Source organism: Haliotis rubra, unplaced genomic scaffold (assembly GCF_003918875.1).
Source record: "Haliotis rubra isolate DU_JTF1 unplaced genomic scaffold, ASM391887v1 Scf706, whole genome shotgun sequence".
In the NCBI taxonomy this organism is placed as follows: Eukaryota; Metazoa; Mollusca; class Gastropoda; order Lepetellida; family Haliotidae; genus Haliotis; species Haliotis rubra.
In genome coordinates this window covers 29,525-46,956 of record NW_025767420.1, presented here as the reverse complement: position 1 = coordinate 46,956, position 17,432 = coordinate 29,525, and the positions used below count along the sequence as shown (strand labels likewise).

Here is a 17,432-nt window from a genome sequence, read left to right as displayed (position 1 = left end):
ATGCTGTATTTGGAAAACAGCACCTGTATCAAATGTAAACATGTTCAGATTTTACAGTATATTATTTTTTCATTTTTTGCATACACTTGCCTCTTAGTTATAGAATATCCATGGGATGAATATTAAAGCAAACACTGGGGAATTAAAAACATGTATTTCAATGACAGTCAGCACAAAACTCAACTCGGCTAAACTTCTTAAAATGTAATATGGATTAAGGTGTGTCAGAAAGTCACTTTTCTTTATTAAGCAGTATACGGTTGAATATATTGGCGGATCCAGAGGGGGGATTCAGGGGGGTTGACCCAAGTTCGACAAGTACATGGCTCGCAGCAAGCCCTAAATGTTTTCAAAGTGGACAACTCTCATTACTTAATCAACTGAGTGACCCTTGTCCACTGATCAGTGGCCTCATCCACTCATCATCGTTTCATGTCCTAATTACCTCATTTATTATGTTATGTGGGCAGACCTTAATTAGGTTAAGTAGGTTTTATCAGGTGTGAATTTTAGGCCAGGTAGGCTGTAACCACATAAAGTTAACATGACGCTGACACACACCCCTACCCTTTGTTTTTGCCGCGGAATGTATATTGCCATTGAGCTACATCCCACCAGCAATGTCAACTACTGTACTACAACTCAGTATATTGCAACGGAAAACTGATTGCCAGCTTCTTGGACTACGTTTAATATAGCTACTCTATTTGTTGTGTACATTTCCAAATAATGTAGGTGATTGGCTGTTAATTCATGATAATTTGGATATTTTAGAGATGGATAATGCTTTTGAGGAAGTTACAAATTGATACAGTATTTGGGTGGAACCAATGCCGTGGTTTAGAGCCACATTCTCATTTGATCGCCAGCATTCAAGTATTCCAAGTCAGACAATTGGCAGTCTTCATTTTCAGCTTGAGTAACTAAAAATGTATATAATTAAAAATTGCCATGTAACATTTTATGTTTCTTTTTCGTTTCCTTATATATTTTGTATTGAACAAAGCTAAGAAGCAAACATTCACGTCATTTGGGTAGGTGAAATATGCACTGTGTTTTGGGAAACTGTTGAAATCTTCGAATTGTCCAATCAGACCATAAATATGCTGTTGGATCTAGTAGACATAGTTCAAATGTTTTAAAAATGTGACTGACAATGATGAGCGAAATATCATTTTCTAGTTTGTTTGTTTTGTTTTGTTTTTTGTTTTTTGTTGTTGTTTTTCCATACCCAGGGGTTTTTGCAGCATACATGTTTTTACTATTTTTGTAGATATTCTCGATACATTGGGCACAGCGCATGAAAAACAGACATATCCCTACTTTTATCCATACCCAGTTTTATGACTGGGTTAGCCATGGGAATAAATATGTTTTGCAGATGTTGTGTAAGCTTATATAGGGATATTTATTTGTTATTCACCACATCATTACTATATATATATTATCTTGTTTGTAGATTTTTTCTGCCATAAGATGTCTTGGTGGATAATGCATTGTTTTGAAGAAACGCCTCTCTGGCGGATTGAATAAATCCGAAGACTGCATACATAACTTGAAACAAATACTTGCCACATAGTCAATGATTTATGATTTACCTAAATTTACTGACATCTCACATTCCGTGTTTTGGCATGGTGAATTATCACCTGAGATCTAAAATAAAGTTGATTCAATATATCTCTTTTTAAGTTCGAGCAGTTATTAATTTCTAAGATTTGGCCTCACTGTGGTAACTTCTCCTAAAACTAATTGCATGCACACACTTTCTTTATTAGTGTGATATTATTAGCTTATCTAAAAGAAGCCTTTGTATTGAGCTGTTGTCTTAGGAGTCAACCTCCGTAGCTGGTGAGACCGTTTAAGCCTCACAGCATGTAATAAACAGGGAAAAGATATTCTAGATCCATGGTAAGATTATCGCCGGATAGTTTTGCAGCCTATAGATACAGTTCAAAGATCACGTGTCATTTCTAAATCAGTACAATAATCCAGAATACGTACAAACACTTATACTGAGAAAGATATCAACTTTGATAAAGACAGATGAATACACATACTTAGTATTAATAGGTTGGTTACTTTTGATTTGCAGTTTTCCTAAACAGATGAAAGAAACAATGGCGCAGATACAGCCCAGCAATCAACAACATGATCATGCCGCAATCGTGTTACTATTAACAGTTTTACTATCTATTCCTTTATTTACCTATCGTGTATGTCATCTTTTATAAATATAGACAAGAACTATGTATGAACATTTCATCTTAGGATATCATGAAATGTTAACTGATAAACAAAACTGATCTTTAGATATCACGAGACATAAGACAAGGTCTGGTTAATCGCATAGAGCGAAATTTCGATTAAAGTAACTACAACCACGCGATGAGAGGTATGTAGTGACAAGCAGTACTGCACTGCCTGTAACAACAAGTAATAGATAACGGGTAACGCACACACATAGCACAAGTCGTGAAGCCAATATACAGAAAGGATTAAACTGTAAACATACTGATTGGATGCTAGTTGATAAGTTGATTGACAGAGTATATAGCTTGAACTCTTCGTCGGCCGATGTTATGTAATCGCCTTGATCTCTTTTCCTGGCCATAAGGCAATTAAGGTCTTTGCAATAAATAACAAGTTCTCACTCATAAAGTCGTATGTTCCGTTATTCTAATACCAGCAATAGCGATCCAACAATATCAAATAATGTATCTTATCCTGTAAAATCGAATTTGCGACATTACAGATATCATCAGGTTAAATGTTTCTATATATATGTATATCGCAGAGTGTGAGATGTACATTCACTTTTGTCAGTCGGTTCAGTCACAATAATAGCTCGCTATCTGTAAAACTGCTGTACCTGGAAAATGTTTGCAAATAAATCTTCAGTGTGTGTTTTTTTCAGGCGATAGGTCTCGATAAAATGAAGCAATAGTGACCTGATAGTGTGAAATTTATAACGTTTGTCTCTCAGTTTGTTAATCGCTTGCACAGAGAATCCTAACAATTACGTACACAGCCATATTCAGCGGATGTTATGTAAGGGCAAACTTCTGATAATTGAATCAGTTTCTCATGCTGGTTCTGATGGACATGTGGGACATTAGGATCGTAAGATTTGTCTTGCGATCAGTGTATTTTGAAGCGATTACAATATTATTTACAATCCCACTTACTTCATTTTTTATGAGATGTTTTATAGTTACATGTCACCATGAATTACGGTTTTTGCTTGTAAGCTTCACACAACTGACGAATTCTCTAAACACACTATTCTTACCATCAAGTTATTAATGCCCAAATAATGTTGCATCGATTGATTAGGTATTATACTGACAGCGGCTTTGGCAGTGTATTCAACAGACCAGCAAAAACAACACTACTGTTCCGTTTTAACTTCAGCAGTCAATGCTCAATTTTTCCCTCTCCTGGCGGCCATTATGTCATGGCCATCTTACACACGATGAAAAGTACAAATTCTAGTACTTTTGGGGTTGAATCCCATGTATCCTGGAGATTAAGTGCCTGACTTTGAGGTTGTGAGTTTGAATCCTGGATGGGACTCAACCCAAAATGTACTAGAATATACATAGTGTTCCCCCTAGGCACATTTAGGAGGGCGCTGCGCCCTGCCCTTTGATTTTTGCGCCCTGCCCTTTTTGTTTTGCGCCCTGCCCTTTTCGACTCAATTCCAGGTTTTTTTTCCAGCTGTGCTTGATTTTACAACAACCCGTGTGTATTTTCCGGATTTTATTAAGGACGGAGTTCTCTCCCTTTCAAGGGGAGACGCAAAATTGTTTTGATAATGATTAGGAAATTGGCATTTAAACCATGGCGAAGTCAAATGTGTTTAATTAAACTTTACAAATCACAATGCCTACCAAGGAAAGAATCAAATGGAAAAGAGAAGAAGCGGTGAAGGTTGAAGCAAGGAAGTGTCGCCGACTAATAGATTTCTTCGCTCCCTAACAGGTATGTGCCTCTAAGTTCATGATTTTTAGGCCATTGATTTCCCTTTCAATTTCACATGCCTTTCAAATAAGACCTTCATTTATTAAAGATAACGATGTGTGAACTACATGGGATGTATTTTGGTACGTTTGGGGGACCGATATTCATGTGACTGTGCTGTTTAGGTGAAAATCTGAAACTCGAAAATGTCCGCCATTTTGAATCCATCGGCAATTTGAAATTGATCTTGAATTATTTTGTTGTTTGTCCTGGGAAATGAAATAGTTAATACAGCTTGCATAACAGCTTCACTTGGTAGCCTTGTTTTTAGTGTTTACTGTCGATTTCATAAAAATGTAAGTCTTGAAGGAGTAAAACTATTTTACGATTTCAAACAATGGGAAGCCACACCCTTGTCGAAGCTCTCCACAGTAGATACTTACGTTCAGGTGTATTATTGTGTGTATTTTTGTTTTAATAATTATGATTGCAAATTTAATATCTAAGAATATTTTGAATATGGTATATTAACTTTGTATATATTTTTTTCAGACCGGACTTAGACGAGTCAGAGGTAGTTTCCTATGAAAATTCAAGGGCACACGAGACAGAGTCAGTTAATCCAACACAGAAGAAAGATAGTGGTCACAAGACTGCATTTGACACAAAGTGGCAACAAAACCGTCCCCTGGTCGAGGGTACTCAGAAGATGACAAAAAGAAGGGAATGATGTTTTGTTCATTATGTTCTAAATGAACACCAAGGGCAGAAACACAGATTGAGTGGAGTCAAGTAAAGGAGCTTGACACCAGTTCACCCTCCACCATTTTGAAGACTCAAGCCTCAACTTGGAAACTTGAATCCAAACATTGTTCAATTACTGTCCATTCATGCAACTGTGATTGTCCACTTCTGAAGTTGAGAGAGTGTTCTCAAAAGTGAAACTGATTGTGACAGATCATAGAAACAGACTCAGTGTTCAAAATTGCAACAGACTTCTCTTGATTAGTCTGAATGCATCGTCAGTTTCAGACATTGACTTGAAAAAAGTTGTGAACAGATGCTTGGCAAGAAAGAAAACAAAACTGTAAATTGTTGTTTGCGTGTTTTGTGAAATTGTAAACAAATGTGACAACAGATTAATGACTTGAAATGCTTTTTTTTCCAAATTTTGATCTTAAAATACAAAATGAGAAGAGTAATAATGAACTTTAGAAATAAAATTATAAGAGCATTTGACTTCATATACATTTTGTTATTGTTATTTTTTCAATAATCCTCACCAAAGTGCCCTTTTAGATTATGAAGTGCCCTTTTTGTTTAAGTTACCCTGCCCTTTCTGAATCCTAGGGGGAACACTAATACACCATATTCTTCAGCTGAGTTGACTTATTCTGATCGCACTGGCTTAGACTTAGGCTCTTTTCGCAGCCGTTTAGATGAAGAGTGAAATTCATATCTGAGTCTAAGCCCCAAAAGGCACATCTATGGATCATGCTTGACATATGTACCAAGTTTGATGAAGCTAGCATGTATAGTTTGGAAGATCTGCTCTGGACAAAATGACATCCTCATAGTCACAGCCTAAGTCATGTTTCCATGGAAACTAGTGTCGGGAATTGGTTGAAATCTCACAATTGATGATTGGTTCAATACCAATGACCAATCATCAAAATAAATTGGTTAGCGTTATTTTTTAGATTTTCCTATTCAGGTTGTAGTTGCAGATAAGTATAAAGAAAAAAACATTTGGTTCTCTGTTGTAGTTTTTTGTTTTATTTAGAAACTGCACAAATTACATTTGCAAATTTCACCTCCAGTGTAAAATGATTCAGTTCCAGTGTAACATAAACTTCCCAGATTCTTCAAGAAATATTCAATCATGACTTTTCAGAAAGTGAAGTGAGTTTTCTAAGAATTAAACACGTTTTCCGTCCCTGACAACGTCCTAGATATGTTCCATCATCAAGTATTTCAAACTCTATTACAGCAGTCCCAAAATCGTTTGTGTTCGATTATGAGAAAATGTGATCGATTGCTTGGTCGTTTTGCCACTGCGATTTCAATTAATCGGAACACCACTAATGGAAACAGCAAAACATAAAATTCATATCTGGGTCTAACCCCACAAAACACGTCTAGGGATCATGGTTGACATGTGTACCAAGTTTGGTTAAGTTATCAGGGACAGTTAAGGAGATGTACTTCGGAAAAAGTGTGATGGACACACAGACGGACACATGGACGAACAGACTCGTTTCTATATCCCCTGCAACTTCTTTGTTGTGGGGGATAAGTAAACAGAGAAACAAGCAGACACATGTGAATATGTGTGCCACGGGAATAATTATGAACTTTCCCCACGCTTTTCGGGGAGATAACTCCATCGCGAAGTGCTTGGGAAGACTGAGGAAAGGAAGGGCAAGACAACTCAATAGATATTATAAAATTTTGTCCGAAAAACCTGTGGACCAGAAACAAGTTTCAGGGAAGAAGGCAGTCAAGTGTTTGAGGGACGTAATCATAAAAATTACATAGATTTCTAGAAATGTATGGACACTTACATTCCCTTGCTTTTGGCTTTGGCTTTGATATTTTCAACAAAGAAACTAATTTCTTGTATGAGTCTTTCTCGTTGTTGCGGTGGTTCTGGGAGAACTTTAAGAGGTTCACTTTCGCTTGTCTCCATTCTGTAGTCCTGCAAGATGGACAGCAGTGTAGATACCTGTAATAAAAATATGATGTAATCATAAGAAGCGTATCCTGAAGCCCCAAGTGCCTTCGACTGTTTCAGTTCCTGGAATATCGCCCATTATAATATATTATGAAACAGTTTTCAATTGGTTTCCCGACAATCTCTCGTGTGTAAACTTTAGGCTTATTAGATGTATAGTATTAGGTAAACCAATCTTAGTGAAAATATTTTTATCCAAGGTAACAGTGACCCCCTCGAGATTTGCATAAGAATTTGTTGCTGCCTGTATATAAATCGCACAACTATGCCATAGATGTTTTAGCGACCAACAAAGTTTGACCCCTGTTATAATGATAACATTTTCTCTTGGTGCATCTCCGAGCAAGGCTTTGATATAAAGCGTAGAATCTGGCGGCATCATTTCTAAGACAGTTAACACATTGTCGAATGGGCTATCTTTTTGTTGCGAAGGGCGACAACTCTCCTTTTGAAATGATATAAGCAACTTCTCGCTTCCGGTCTGGTTCCAGACTCAATGTGCGCTGCGACAACTTGCTACATGTAAAGACAGAGCCCAGTTTAGACGTTGCCCTGCTGCACCTTCCTTCAAAAAACAATCGTTTATGATGGAAAACCTTTAACTGACACATGAAGTCTGTCCTCTACATGCACTAGGTTATTGTGTTTGGACGTTTGAATCAAACATGGTGCTGGTGTGTTTTGCACCCTTGTTTTTAGCTGTTTTTTACAATGTTTCATTTCACTCAAGACTCAACAAATATTGAATCAGTTGCTTCACTGCATGTTCCATCATGTTCCAAAAAGTTACATTTACCAAAGGACCTCACCACGTTAAAGTTTATATATGACTTTCAAATTTTAGAGCGTTCCCATACTTTTTGTTTGTAGTATATAATGAAAAGTTGAATTTGGAAACTACCCTTGAATATTGAATTGTTATAAGGTATAGCTTCCTATGCATCTGAATTATTATATTTTATAAATAAACACTTTAATATTATTTCCTTCTATTCAAAATTTAAAAACAACAACAACATTTACATATATTTCCTTAATTCAGGATAATTAAAATGCAGTCATTGTAGCAATTTGCAATATATATATCCACCATTTTTCAGTACAGTCATTTTATATATGCACCATAAACCCTTACATAAGATATGCTGTTCAGGCACCACGTTACCGGTGAAGGTGAAGGCATTGCTGGTTAACTGTTTCTAAGTCTGACCTACCAAACAAACAGTGAACAAATCCTCAAAACTGAACTCATATATACCAAAACAGGAAAATAAACTTTCAAAACTGCAACAATATCCTCTAAAACTGAAACAAACGCATCTGTAATGGAAAACTAATCGTTTAGAATGGAAACAAAACTCGCGTTTCAACTGCAAAAGCGCTTGAGAACGGTCGTAGTGTAAAAAACTGCAGTCATAACATCCCAAAACAGCAGTCATAGCATCCCAAAACGGCATAAAAATCGTCAAAGATGGCAGCGCAGGGAGACGAACAGGTTTTGGTAAATACTGGTAATGTTTTCCGTCACGATGAGTCTAATCTTGAAAATTTGATATCGGGATGTAGCGCATCAACACCTTATTGTAGTAAGCTTCAAACCTATGTTCATACTTCTCAGTGTCAGGCTTGCAATTCTGCACAGTGTGGTCCCTAGTCCAACCAAAGAGGGTTTGTACTCTGTTGTCGACATGTTGTGCTACTGTTTCTGTTCAGTTTTATAAATAAAGTATTCGTCAGGGTAGAGACTGCGATTGGAGTCTCTACTGGTAGAATCTCCGATCCTACTAGTAGAGATTGCGATCCTACTGGTAGAGACTACGATTATATGGAATAACCTATGCGATTGGAGTCTCTACTGGTAGAATCTTCGATCCTACTAGTAGAGATTGCGATCCTACTGGTAGAGACTACGATTATATGGAATAACCTATGTAAGCAAGTGCAAGCTTATGCAAGCAAGTATAATAAGTGGGGATAATGTTTTCCTATTATTTGCCAGTTATAATTGAACTTATTTATTGTTATCTTGTTAACTTTATTTGTTAAGTCTGTTTTGGAGTAAGGTATTTTGTTATTGTTTTTTGAGTGGAGTCCAAATTTGGCAGCTTGGTCTCATGATGTAAATACAGTGTTACAAACCATTTTTATTTTTTGTTTTGATATTGTTTACAGTGAGGTGTTAAATGTTTGTTATCAAAGTTTCAGTTAAAAGTAGGAAGTTCATTCAGATGTATTTCAAAACTTATGATCAGTAATTGTTATAAAAACACTGCTTTCCAAAGAGGTGGGGAAATGACCAGGTGGGGATATGGCAGATGGGGTAATGACCTGGTGGGGAATTGCCCTACACCTATCCTCCCAAAATGCCGACATGCCAATACACCTATAGCTTATAACAACAAACCAATTCTGTATTTCCTGGAGCAGTGTTACAATAAGCGAACATGCTTGTTTAATGATCATTTGAAATTTATTGTTAAATAAAGAAATGGGTTTATGAGCATTCACATATGTATGGTATTATTTAATTTGGAAAAAAAAAAAATTGTTTTGGGGATTAAATGACTAAATGTGAGTTATGTCTCTGAAAAATCAGGCGTGTGAAAAGGGCACCGAGAACATTTTTTAGCCGTGCCATTTCAATAATGACCGTGCCATGGCACACTAATATATGGGGTATTTCAAACCCTGATAACAGTTGATCTCTTGATGAAAGAAGTTGACTCCCAAAAACATGTCCATGACTCCCTCTCATGATGACTTCTAAATTTTTATGCCTAGGGCAAACACTGATTATGCAATTGATCTTGCTTGTAATCAGTTTTGTAATATATGTATATATTGTAATATGATCTCTCAAGTCACATTTGTATTTTTAGTCCTTAATATATCTGTTGAAGTGGAAACAGTCTAGTGTTATATCTGAATAAAATGCATAGTACTGTTCAGAAAAAGTGTCTTTGTTGTTTACCCACAGATCACTCGGAGTTTCTACCAGTTGAAGACGATTGCAGCCTCTACTAGTAGGATCAGAGTTTCTAAACAATATCAAAATAAAAAATAAAAATGGTTTGTAACACTGTATTTACATCATGAGACCAAGCTGCCAAATTTGGACTCCACTCAAAAAACAATAACAAAATACCTTACTCCAAAACAGACTTAACAAATAAAGTTAACAAGATAACAATAAATAAGTTCAATTATAACTGGCAAATAATAGGAAAACATTATCCCCACTTATTACACTTGCTTGCATAAGCTTGCACTTGCTTGCATAGGTTATTCCATATAATCGTAGTCTCTACCAGTAGGATCGCAATCTCTACTAGTAGGATCGGAGATTCTACCAGTAGAGACTCCAATCGCATAGGTTATTCCATATAATCGTAGTCTCTACCAGTAGAAACTCCGATCGCAATCTCTACTAGTAGGATCGGAGATTCTACCAGTAGAGACCCGATCAAGAGTCTCTACTGGTAGAGACTCCGATCACTCGATCGCAATCTCTACTGGTAGAGACTCCGATCGCAATCTCTACTGGTAGAATCTCTGATTCTACCAGATCACAGTCTCTACCCTGACATATATATTGTAATATGATCTCTCAAGTCACATTTGTATTTTTAGTCCTTAATATATCTGTAGAAGTGGAAACAGTCTAGTGTTATATCTGAATAAAATGCATAGTACTGTTCAGAAAAAGTGTCTTTGTTGTTTACCCACAGATCACTCGGAGTTTCTACCAGTTGAAGACGATTGCAGCCTCTACTAGTAGGATCGGAGTTTCTACCAGTTGAATTGGAAAATGTACTGGTAGAATCTCCGATTCAACCAGTAGAGACTACGATTGCAATCTCTACTAGTAGGATCGGAGATTCTACCAGTAGAGACTCCGATCGCAGGCTCTACTGGTAGAGACTCCGATCGCAATCTCTACTGGTAGAATCTCCGATTCTACCAGATCGCAGTCTCTACCCTGACATATTCATAGCATCACATTCAACGTTAATATATTTTGGTGATATAAAACGTTGATCACTCTTTTTGAATTGCATATCTAAGTGGACATTTTGTCTTTGAAACCATAAAGTGAACGAGTGCAAACTCAATCCACTGATTAGGGCAGGGATTTCTGTTTCAAGTCCACAGGAGGTGACTTCTTGAGACTTGTTTATACCCATGTTTATACCTCAATTTAAGCTTTATGTTTTGTTAAATGATGTAAAATGTTTGGGATTGACGATTGCAGCATGAATAAAGAGATCACCAAAAGAGAGATATGTTGTCGTACTTATCATTCATGGGCCGTCATATGGCACACAGTGTTTGGGTACTCACGCAAAAATTCAACTCGGTACTGAAAGATCTAAGAGAAGAGATGCAATGGGTCGCATTATTTCAATGCAAGTATAGGGATTAGTTAGAGGAATGTTTACGGAAAAATGATGTGATTCCTGACAAAACCGAGCGAGAACACGTTAGTACATTGTGTAACCCCCATAAACCCTACATAAACCATGAAGTGTTTTGAAATTCTCGGGGTTTTTTACTTGACATTCATATCGTTATGTTTTGGTTATGTCATATTTTGTTATATTAGATTTAAAAACAATTCATGTATTATAAGATGGAGTATGAAGACCTACTCGATCAAAACGTTATCCGAAAACATGGAGGCACCACCTAAAAAGAGAACAAAGGACGGTGTGTCCCCATTCGTGGATAAGCGAGAAAAACTAGCATCACTCTTCGTTGGTGGTAAGGGTAAACACTATGACGCAAATATACACCGGTATAGCTTAATATCTACTTCCCATTCCACCAGAACGTCAACTGTACTTATGCGAAGCACTCGATGCGGACCTGTTTATCGGTCACTGATTGAGCACCATAAGTTGCGAGCTTTATCATAGATACAGTATGTTTTTAGCTCCTTTCACCACAGCGACCATTACTGCTAAGCATTGTCAATTTAAACAAAAGTGCCCTCCTAATAATATACAATATGGAGGAGACGAATAAAAAAGTAGCCGCCGATAAAAAAGGTGGGTTAGCCAGGAATAAACAAATACACCATCGGTTAACAAATGGGTCCCCTCAAAATCCACATATCATGTTATAATAAATCATGTCAGCCATAGTTGGAAAACCATTCGTAAAATGATCACTAAAGAGCAAATTTCTCAACTCGATTTTACGGCATATGACATCAGCATGCTCGTCCCAGATTTGGGACTGGCTATGGCCACCAAAGATATGCTCATCAAACAAGGAATTATCCCCAAAAACATATTGAAGTAATGTCATATGATTATAATAATGGCTACCATTGATGGTGGGTGGGCCTAAGTAAACGCTCTCGCATTTTCAGGTAGCAATTATCTTGTTTCTAAATTACGAATATCCAATGCAGCTGAGATCGAACCCAAACTAGAGGATATGATATTGCCATTGAAAATTTACAGGCTGCGCAAGCCGAATATGTGAGAAAAAGGATGCAAATGATTGATTATATCAACGAACAACTCAAACAAGAAGGTCACACAGTATGAATGTTTAACAACATAGACAACACACGAATATTATCTCATCACCAGAAAACAGCTTGAATCACTCGGCTATATGCCAACAATCTCATAACAGCAGTTGCACTCATCGTCACCCACCTCCAAAATCAATTATACTAATGTTCATCTATGTGCATAGTAGCAAGATGAGGCCAGCTCAGTATCATTGGCCTCCACAACTGAACAGAGTTTCACATATAAAATGCAAGAACACCAAGCTTGTGGTTTTGGTTACGTGGTCGTTCGATATGATGAGAAAACGAATACTCCCATGGTATACATGGTGTTTCATGACGTGGCTGAAAAGTTTCTCATGTGTCTACAACGTGAAGAGAAAATAATCAGGGAAACTTTAACGAAAATTACCCCCATGTGCATAATGAATGATGACTGGAGAGCTCATAACAAGTCTTAGCATTGTCACGTGTTTGAGAAACCACTGGACGGTGACAGTGTGAGAGATCATTGCCATGTGACTGGACATTACAGAGGAGCCGCTCACAATGCGTGCAACTTGAAGCATAGAATAAACCCCAAAACAATACAAATCTCCGTTGTGTTTCATAATCTCAGAGGTTATGATGCTCAGTTAATCGTGCAGGCTATCTCGAAAATCGACAGTCACTTAACGTGCATCACCCAGAACATGGAAAAATATATGTCGTTCTCGCTAGATGGTCTGAAATTCATAGACAGCGTTCAGTTCCTACTACCATCGCTAGACAGTTTAATGAACAACCCTGATGCCTTCGCCATAATGAATCAATACACCGACGTGTCGACTCGACCTTTGTTGCTAAGGAAGGGTGTGTGCAAATACATGGACGATTGGTCTAGATTCACAGAAACGAAATTGCCTCCCATACAATCATTTATTGTCACTTAACCAAATCAGGCGTAACCGATGACGATTACAAGCACGCCATTGAGGTATGGGACAAACTAGGCTGTAAGATGTTAGGTGACTACCATGATCTATATTTGAAAACTGATGTGTTGCTGGTCGTCGATGTGTTCAGAAAAAACGTGTTTGAAACAGTACGGCCTAGACCCAGCGTGGTATTTCTCAAGCCCGGGTCTATCTTCGGATGCGTTGTTAAAATAAGATGGGTGTCGAGTTGATATTACCAACGGATTATGATATGCATCTGTTTATCAAGAACGGCATACGAGCTGGAATTTCAATGGCTGCTAAATGGTATTTGAAAGTTTATCATAAATTCGTGGAAGGTCATGACCCAAGCCAGTCGTCAAAGTACATTCTTTATCTCTACGCAAACAATTTGTATGTATGAGCTGTGAGTCAGCTGTGGCTGGGACTTATTTGGAACAGACCATGGCTTTATGCAAATTAGTGTGCTGGGATATTGCATTACAAATAACACTTTTTAAATGTCCATTGTGAAATTAGACTTAACTTCATCATAAATGATAGCTGACGTAAAAAATAACAACTTAATACTGAAACTATTAAAGATGTAGCTACCATTGAGTCTCACTATCACTTTATTTCAATCACAAGAATTGCTCATGCTATGGATAATGCTGATTGCAAATGTCAAGAAGTACTTTGTGCAGGAGAGGGATTGGGGGAACTGCTCTTTAGATATGACAGGGTAAATCATAAAACTAGTGCAGCCCTGGGGGTACATACAAGCATTCAAATGTCCATTTTTAATCCCTACGACAGTTGTAACTATATTTTGAATAAAAATATTTACAAAACAAAAACTATGTTTTTGCCTTGTGAGACCACCCCTACAGGGCCCCACGGACCCCTGATGGCCAAGAGCAGCTAACTCTAGGCTATAACCTTGAACCTCACTTTCCATGCTGAACTTAATCATACAGAATGTGGGGATGTGGGTGGCCGTACCCCAAGGAGGACTATATTCAAAGAATCTGCAACCTCTACAGGTTTGTTCGATTCTTTTTCATAGAGATCCTCCTTGGGGTACATATAAGCATAAGACAGACTCCTAAAGACTGTGTCCAGGAGTGGCATTCTGTCTATAAAACTGACCTAATAACAAGAAGAATTCCCAAACTATAAATAGAAAAAGAATCTCACTTACCTGGTCACATGCCCACCAGAGCCAATCGGGAGCAAGCGAAAATATCGCACATATATACTCAGGGCTCCAGATAATTTTTCAACATCAGGAGTACATACTCCTTATTTTGTCAAGATAGGAGTACTGGAAAACCTTAAGTGTACATTTAGAGTACTGAATGGAAGCTAATGGACTATCAGTAATCTTGTGTTTCGTTTCATATATGCACCCCAATATTGCTACCCTTGTGTAAACAGGTCAATAAACAATAAAACAATACTGTGTTTCAGATAAATACGTCTGTAAATGATTCTAAAACCGTACACCATTGCTGTGGTGCGTATCTGCTACGTTTTCTAAATTATTTCCTACCGTATCGTGCATATTTTTTATCCGTACATACTCCGATACGGCCCTTATCTGGAGCCCTGTATACTACTTGAAACACATCCCCCACCACCTCCCTTAATTTATAGGAAGCGAAGCTAAGGTGGCGCTGACAATATACCCAAGGAGAAATTTGCCTGAAGAAGCAAAGGTTTCCAAGGGAAATTGTGCAGTATAAATATTGCAAGCTCGGAGATAAAAAACACCCATCACCTTAAACCCGACACCAAGGGAAAAAGGTAGGGGAGTTCAAACAAACCCATCACCAATCAGAAAGGCAGATAGTTGGAAATCTCGAAAGCTCAAATGGCTAGAGAGGTGGAACCCCGCCCACTGGTGAGTACTGACTGACCAAACCAAGCACACTCGCTGGTGTGTTTGTCAAGTTGATAGTGACGAATGAACGTGTTCGGTCGGCTCCAAATAGCTGTGGAGCAGATCTCCTCAATGGACAGGGCTGCAGCATATGCCTTAGACGTAGCAACTGCCCTAACCGAATGAGCTTTCAAACCTTCAGGTTGAATACAACCTTTGTGAGTATAACCCAAACAATTGGCAGAGACAAGCCACCAAGATATGGTCTGCTTGTTCACCGGAAGGCCCGCCTTACCCCCGCCACAAAACAACTAATTATCCTTATGGATATCCTTTATTCATTTGATATAAGCCTTAAGGGTCTTGCAGACATCTAAGACGTGAGCACGCCGTAGAGAGGTACCGGCCGGGGAAGGCTGCATGAAAGCAGGAAGCTCAATAGGCCCTATGACATGAAAGGCACCATCTCTCTTAGGACGGTAAGTATCCGACAAACGAATACTAACTCTGTCCTTATAAGAAACAGTTAGTGTGGGGGATGGCGTACATTGCGTGAACGTCCTCTACCCACCTGCCTGAAGTTACTGCCACAAGAAAGGCTGCCGTCCACATCTGGAGGGAAAGAGCCGACATATTGAGAAAAAGGGGTCCGGACAGCCAATCGAGAACAATTGACAAGTTCCACGGGGGACTGATCTGGCAGACAGTCGGACGGATTCTGTCCATGCCTGCTAAAAAGCACTGAACCAGAGGGCGCTGCCCCAAGTCTGCACCGTCAACAGGAACAATGAATGCCGAAATAGCCGTTGAATATCTTCTAACAGTTGAAGTCGCAAGACCGGCTCCAACCGAGATGGAGGAATTCCATCACAGAGACTAAATCTGCAGAAAAGGGATCAAGAATCCCCCTGCTGACACACCAGCGCGCATAACATATTGAACGTTTGTCGAATCCCTAAGCGAAGCGAGATTTGTGACCACGAACTAACTCCACGAAGCTTTCGAACACCCAGCGGACTGCTCTCAATTCTAGAACACTGATGTGCAATCGGACTTCGCTCTACAACCAAAGGCTCAGAACCTGAGAGGGAGGGGTCTGTCTGAATCGAGAGGGTAGGCATCGGTGTTTCCAGAGGGAGCCCCATGGATAGATTCCCGAATTCCGTCTACCACCGAAAGTGAGGGATTAACCACTCGGGCGTCTCGAGTAGGTACTCGTAGCTCTCCAAGTGGGCTAACGCCTGCTGTATTGGTCTCATCCTCAGACGCGCAAGCCAAAGTACATCCACTGTTACCACCATGTTGCCTAGCAACCGAAGCCAAGTCTGAACTGAGACAATGGGGAACTGGAGGAACAGTGTTATAGTCCTCTTGATTTTGACAATGCGGTCTGGAGCCAGGGAAACAATCCCTAGCTCCGTATTGAACCTTGCCCCCAAGAACACCAGATCCTGTGTCGTAACCAGTTCTGAATTTCTTGAGGTTGATAATCCAGCCCAGTTTTACGAGAATATCCATCAACCTGTGTGTGGAGTCTCGACTTAACTGTTGGCCTAAGGCCCTCAGTAATCAATCGTCTAGGTACGGGTGACAACATGAAATCGGGGAGCATGGGAACATGGAGGTATGCATCTTTGAGATCTATTAACATGAGCCAATCCCTGTCTCGACAGCTGAGATCCCTGAGCGCAGTGTCTCCATCCTGAAAGACGGCACCTCTATTAACTCGTTCAGCCCTCTGAGATTCAGAATGGGTCTGAACACTCCGTCCTTCTTGGTCTCTAGGAAGTAAGTGGAATAAAACAACTCTACTTGCCGACCTTCCGGAACCACCTCGATGGCTGCCTTGTCCAGTAACGACTGAGGACGTCCGCCTTCTCTCTGGAGGATGGCACGGGAGTGTACCGAACCCTGGAAAAGGACGGTGGACCTCGCCTCCACTGTGGCATGACAGGACCCAGGGATTTGACGAGGCTGCCTCTCACTCCCGAAGGAATAGGGACAGCCGGCCACCTACAGAGACATGTGACATGAGGCAGTACACCCCCCCCAGTCGGCAAGTCTCCGCTTGCTTGTGCGTGGGGCAGTAAGGGCTCTGTGGGGAGATTCAATGGGAAAAGGCTGCTGCGACTGAGCAGGCTTGCCCTTGCCTCGTGCCCTCTTGCTCTGCAATGGCGCCGTCCATTTTGCAGGCTCCTTTGCCGGTGTAGAAGGATAAGCGGTAGAGGCGAGGGCCGCTGGCGAGAGAAGTGGAGGGGTGTTCTAAGAAAGGCTTAGAGTCTTTGAAAGTACTTACCGCCTCCGCGGCCTCTCATACCACCTTCAGTGCCCCAGGGAAAAGGATAGAACCCATAGTGTAAGGCAGTGAAAGCAGCGCCTGCTGTGTGGCCGGGGAACAACACGCCACCA

At 39.5% G+C, this 17,432-nt stretch overlaps 1 protein-coding gene across 1 annotated transcript in view; it reads right to left on the bottom strand.

Moving 5' to 3' along the window:
* The window catches only part of LOC124259012 (coiled-coil domain-containing protein 24-like), an 88,961-nt gene that overhangs the window by 58,837 nt on the left and 12,692 nt on the right, over positions 1-17,432 (bottom strand). Inside the window, exon 3 of the mRNA XM_046693077.1 lies at positions 6,528-6,688. Within this exon, the coding sequence (XP_046549033.1) occupies positions 6,528-6,688 (161 nt within the window). The remainder of the gene's footprint in view (positions 1-6,527; positions 6,689-17,432) is intronic.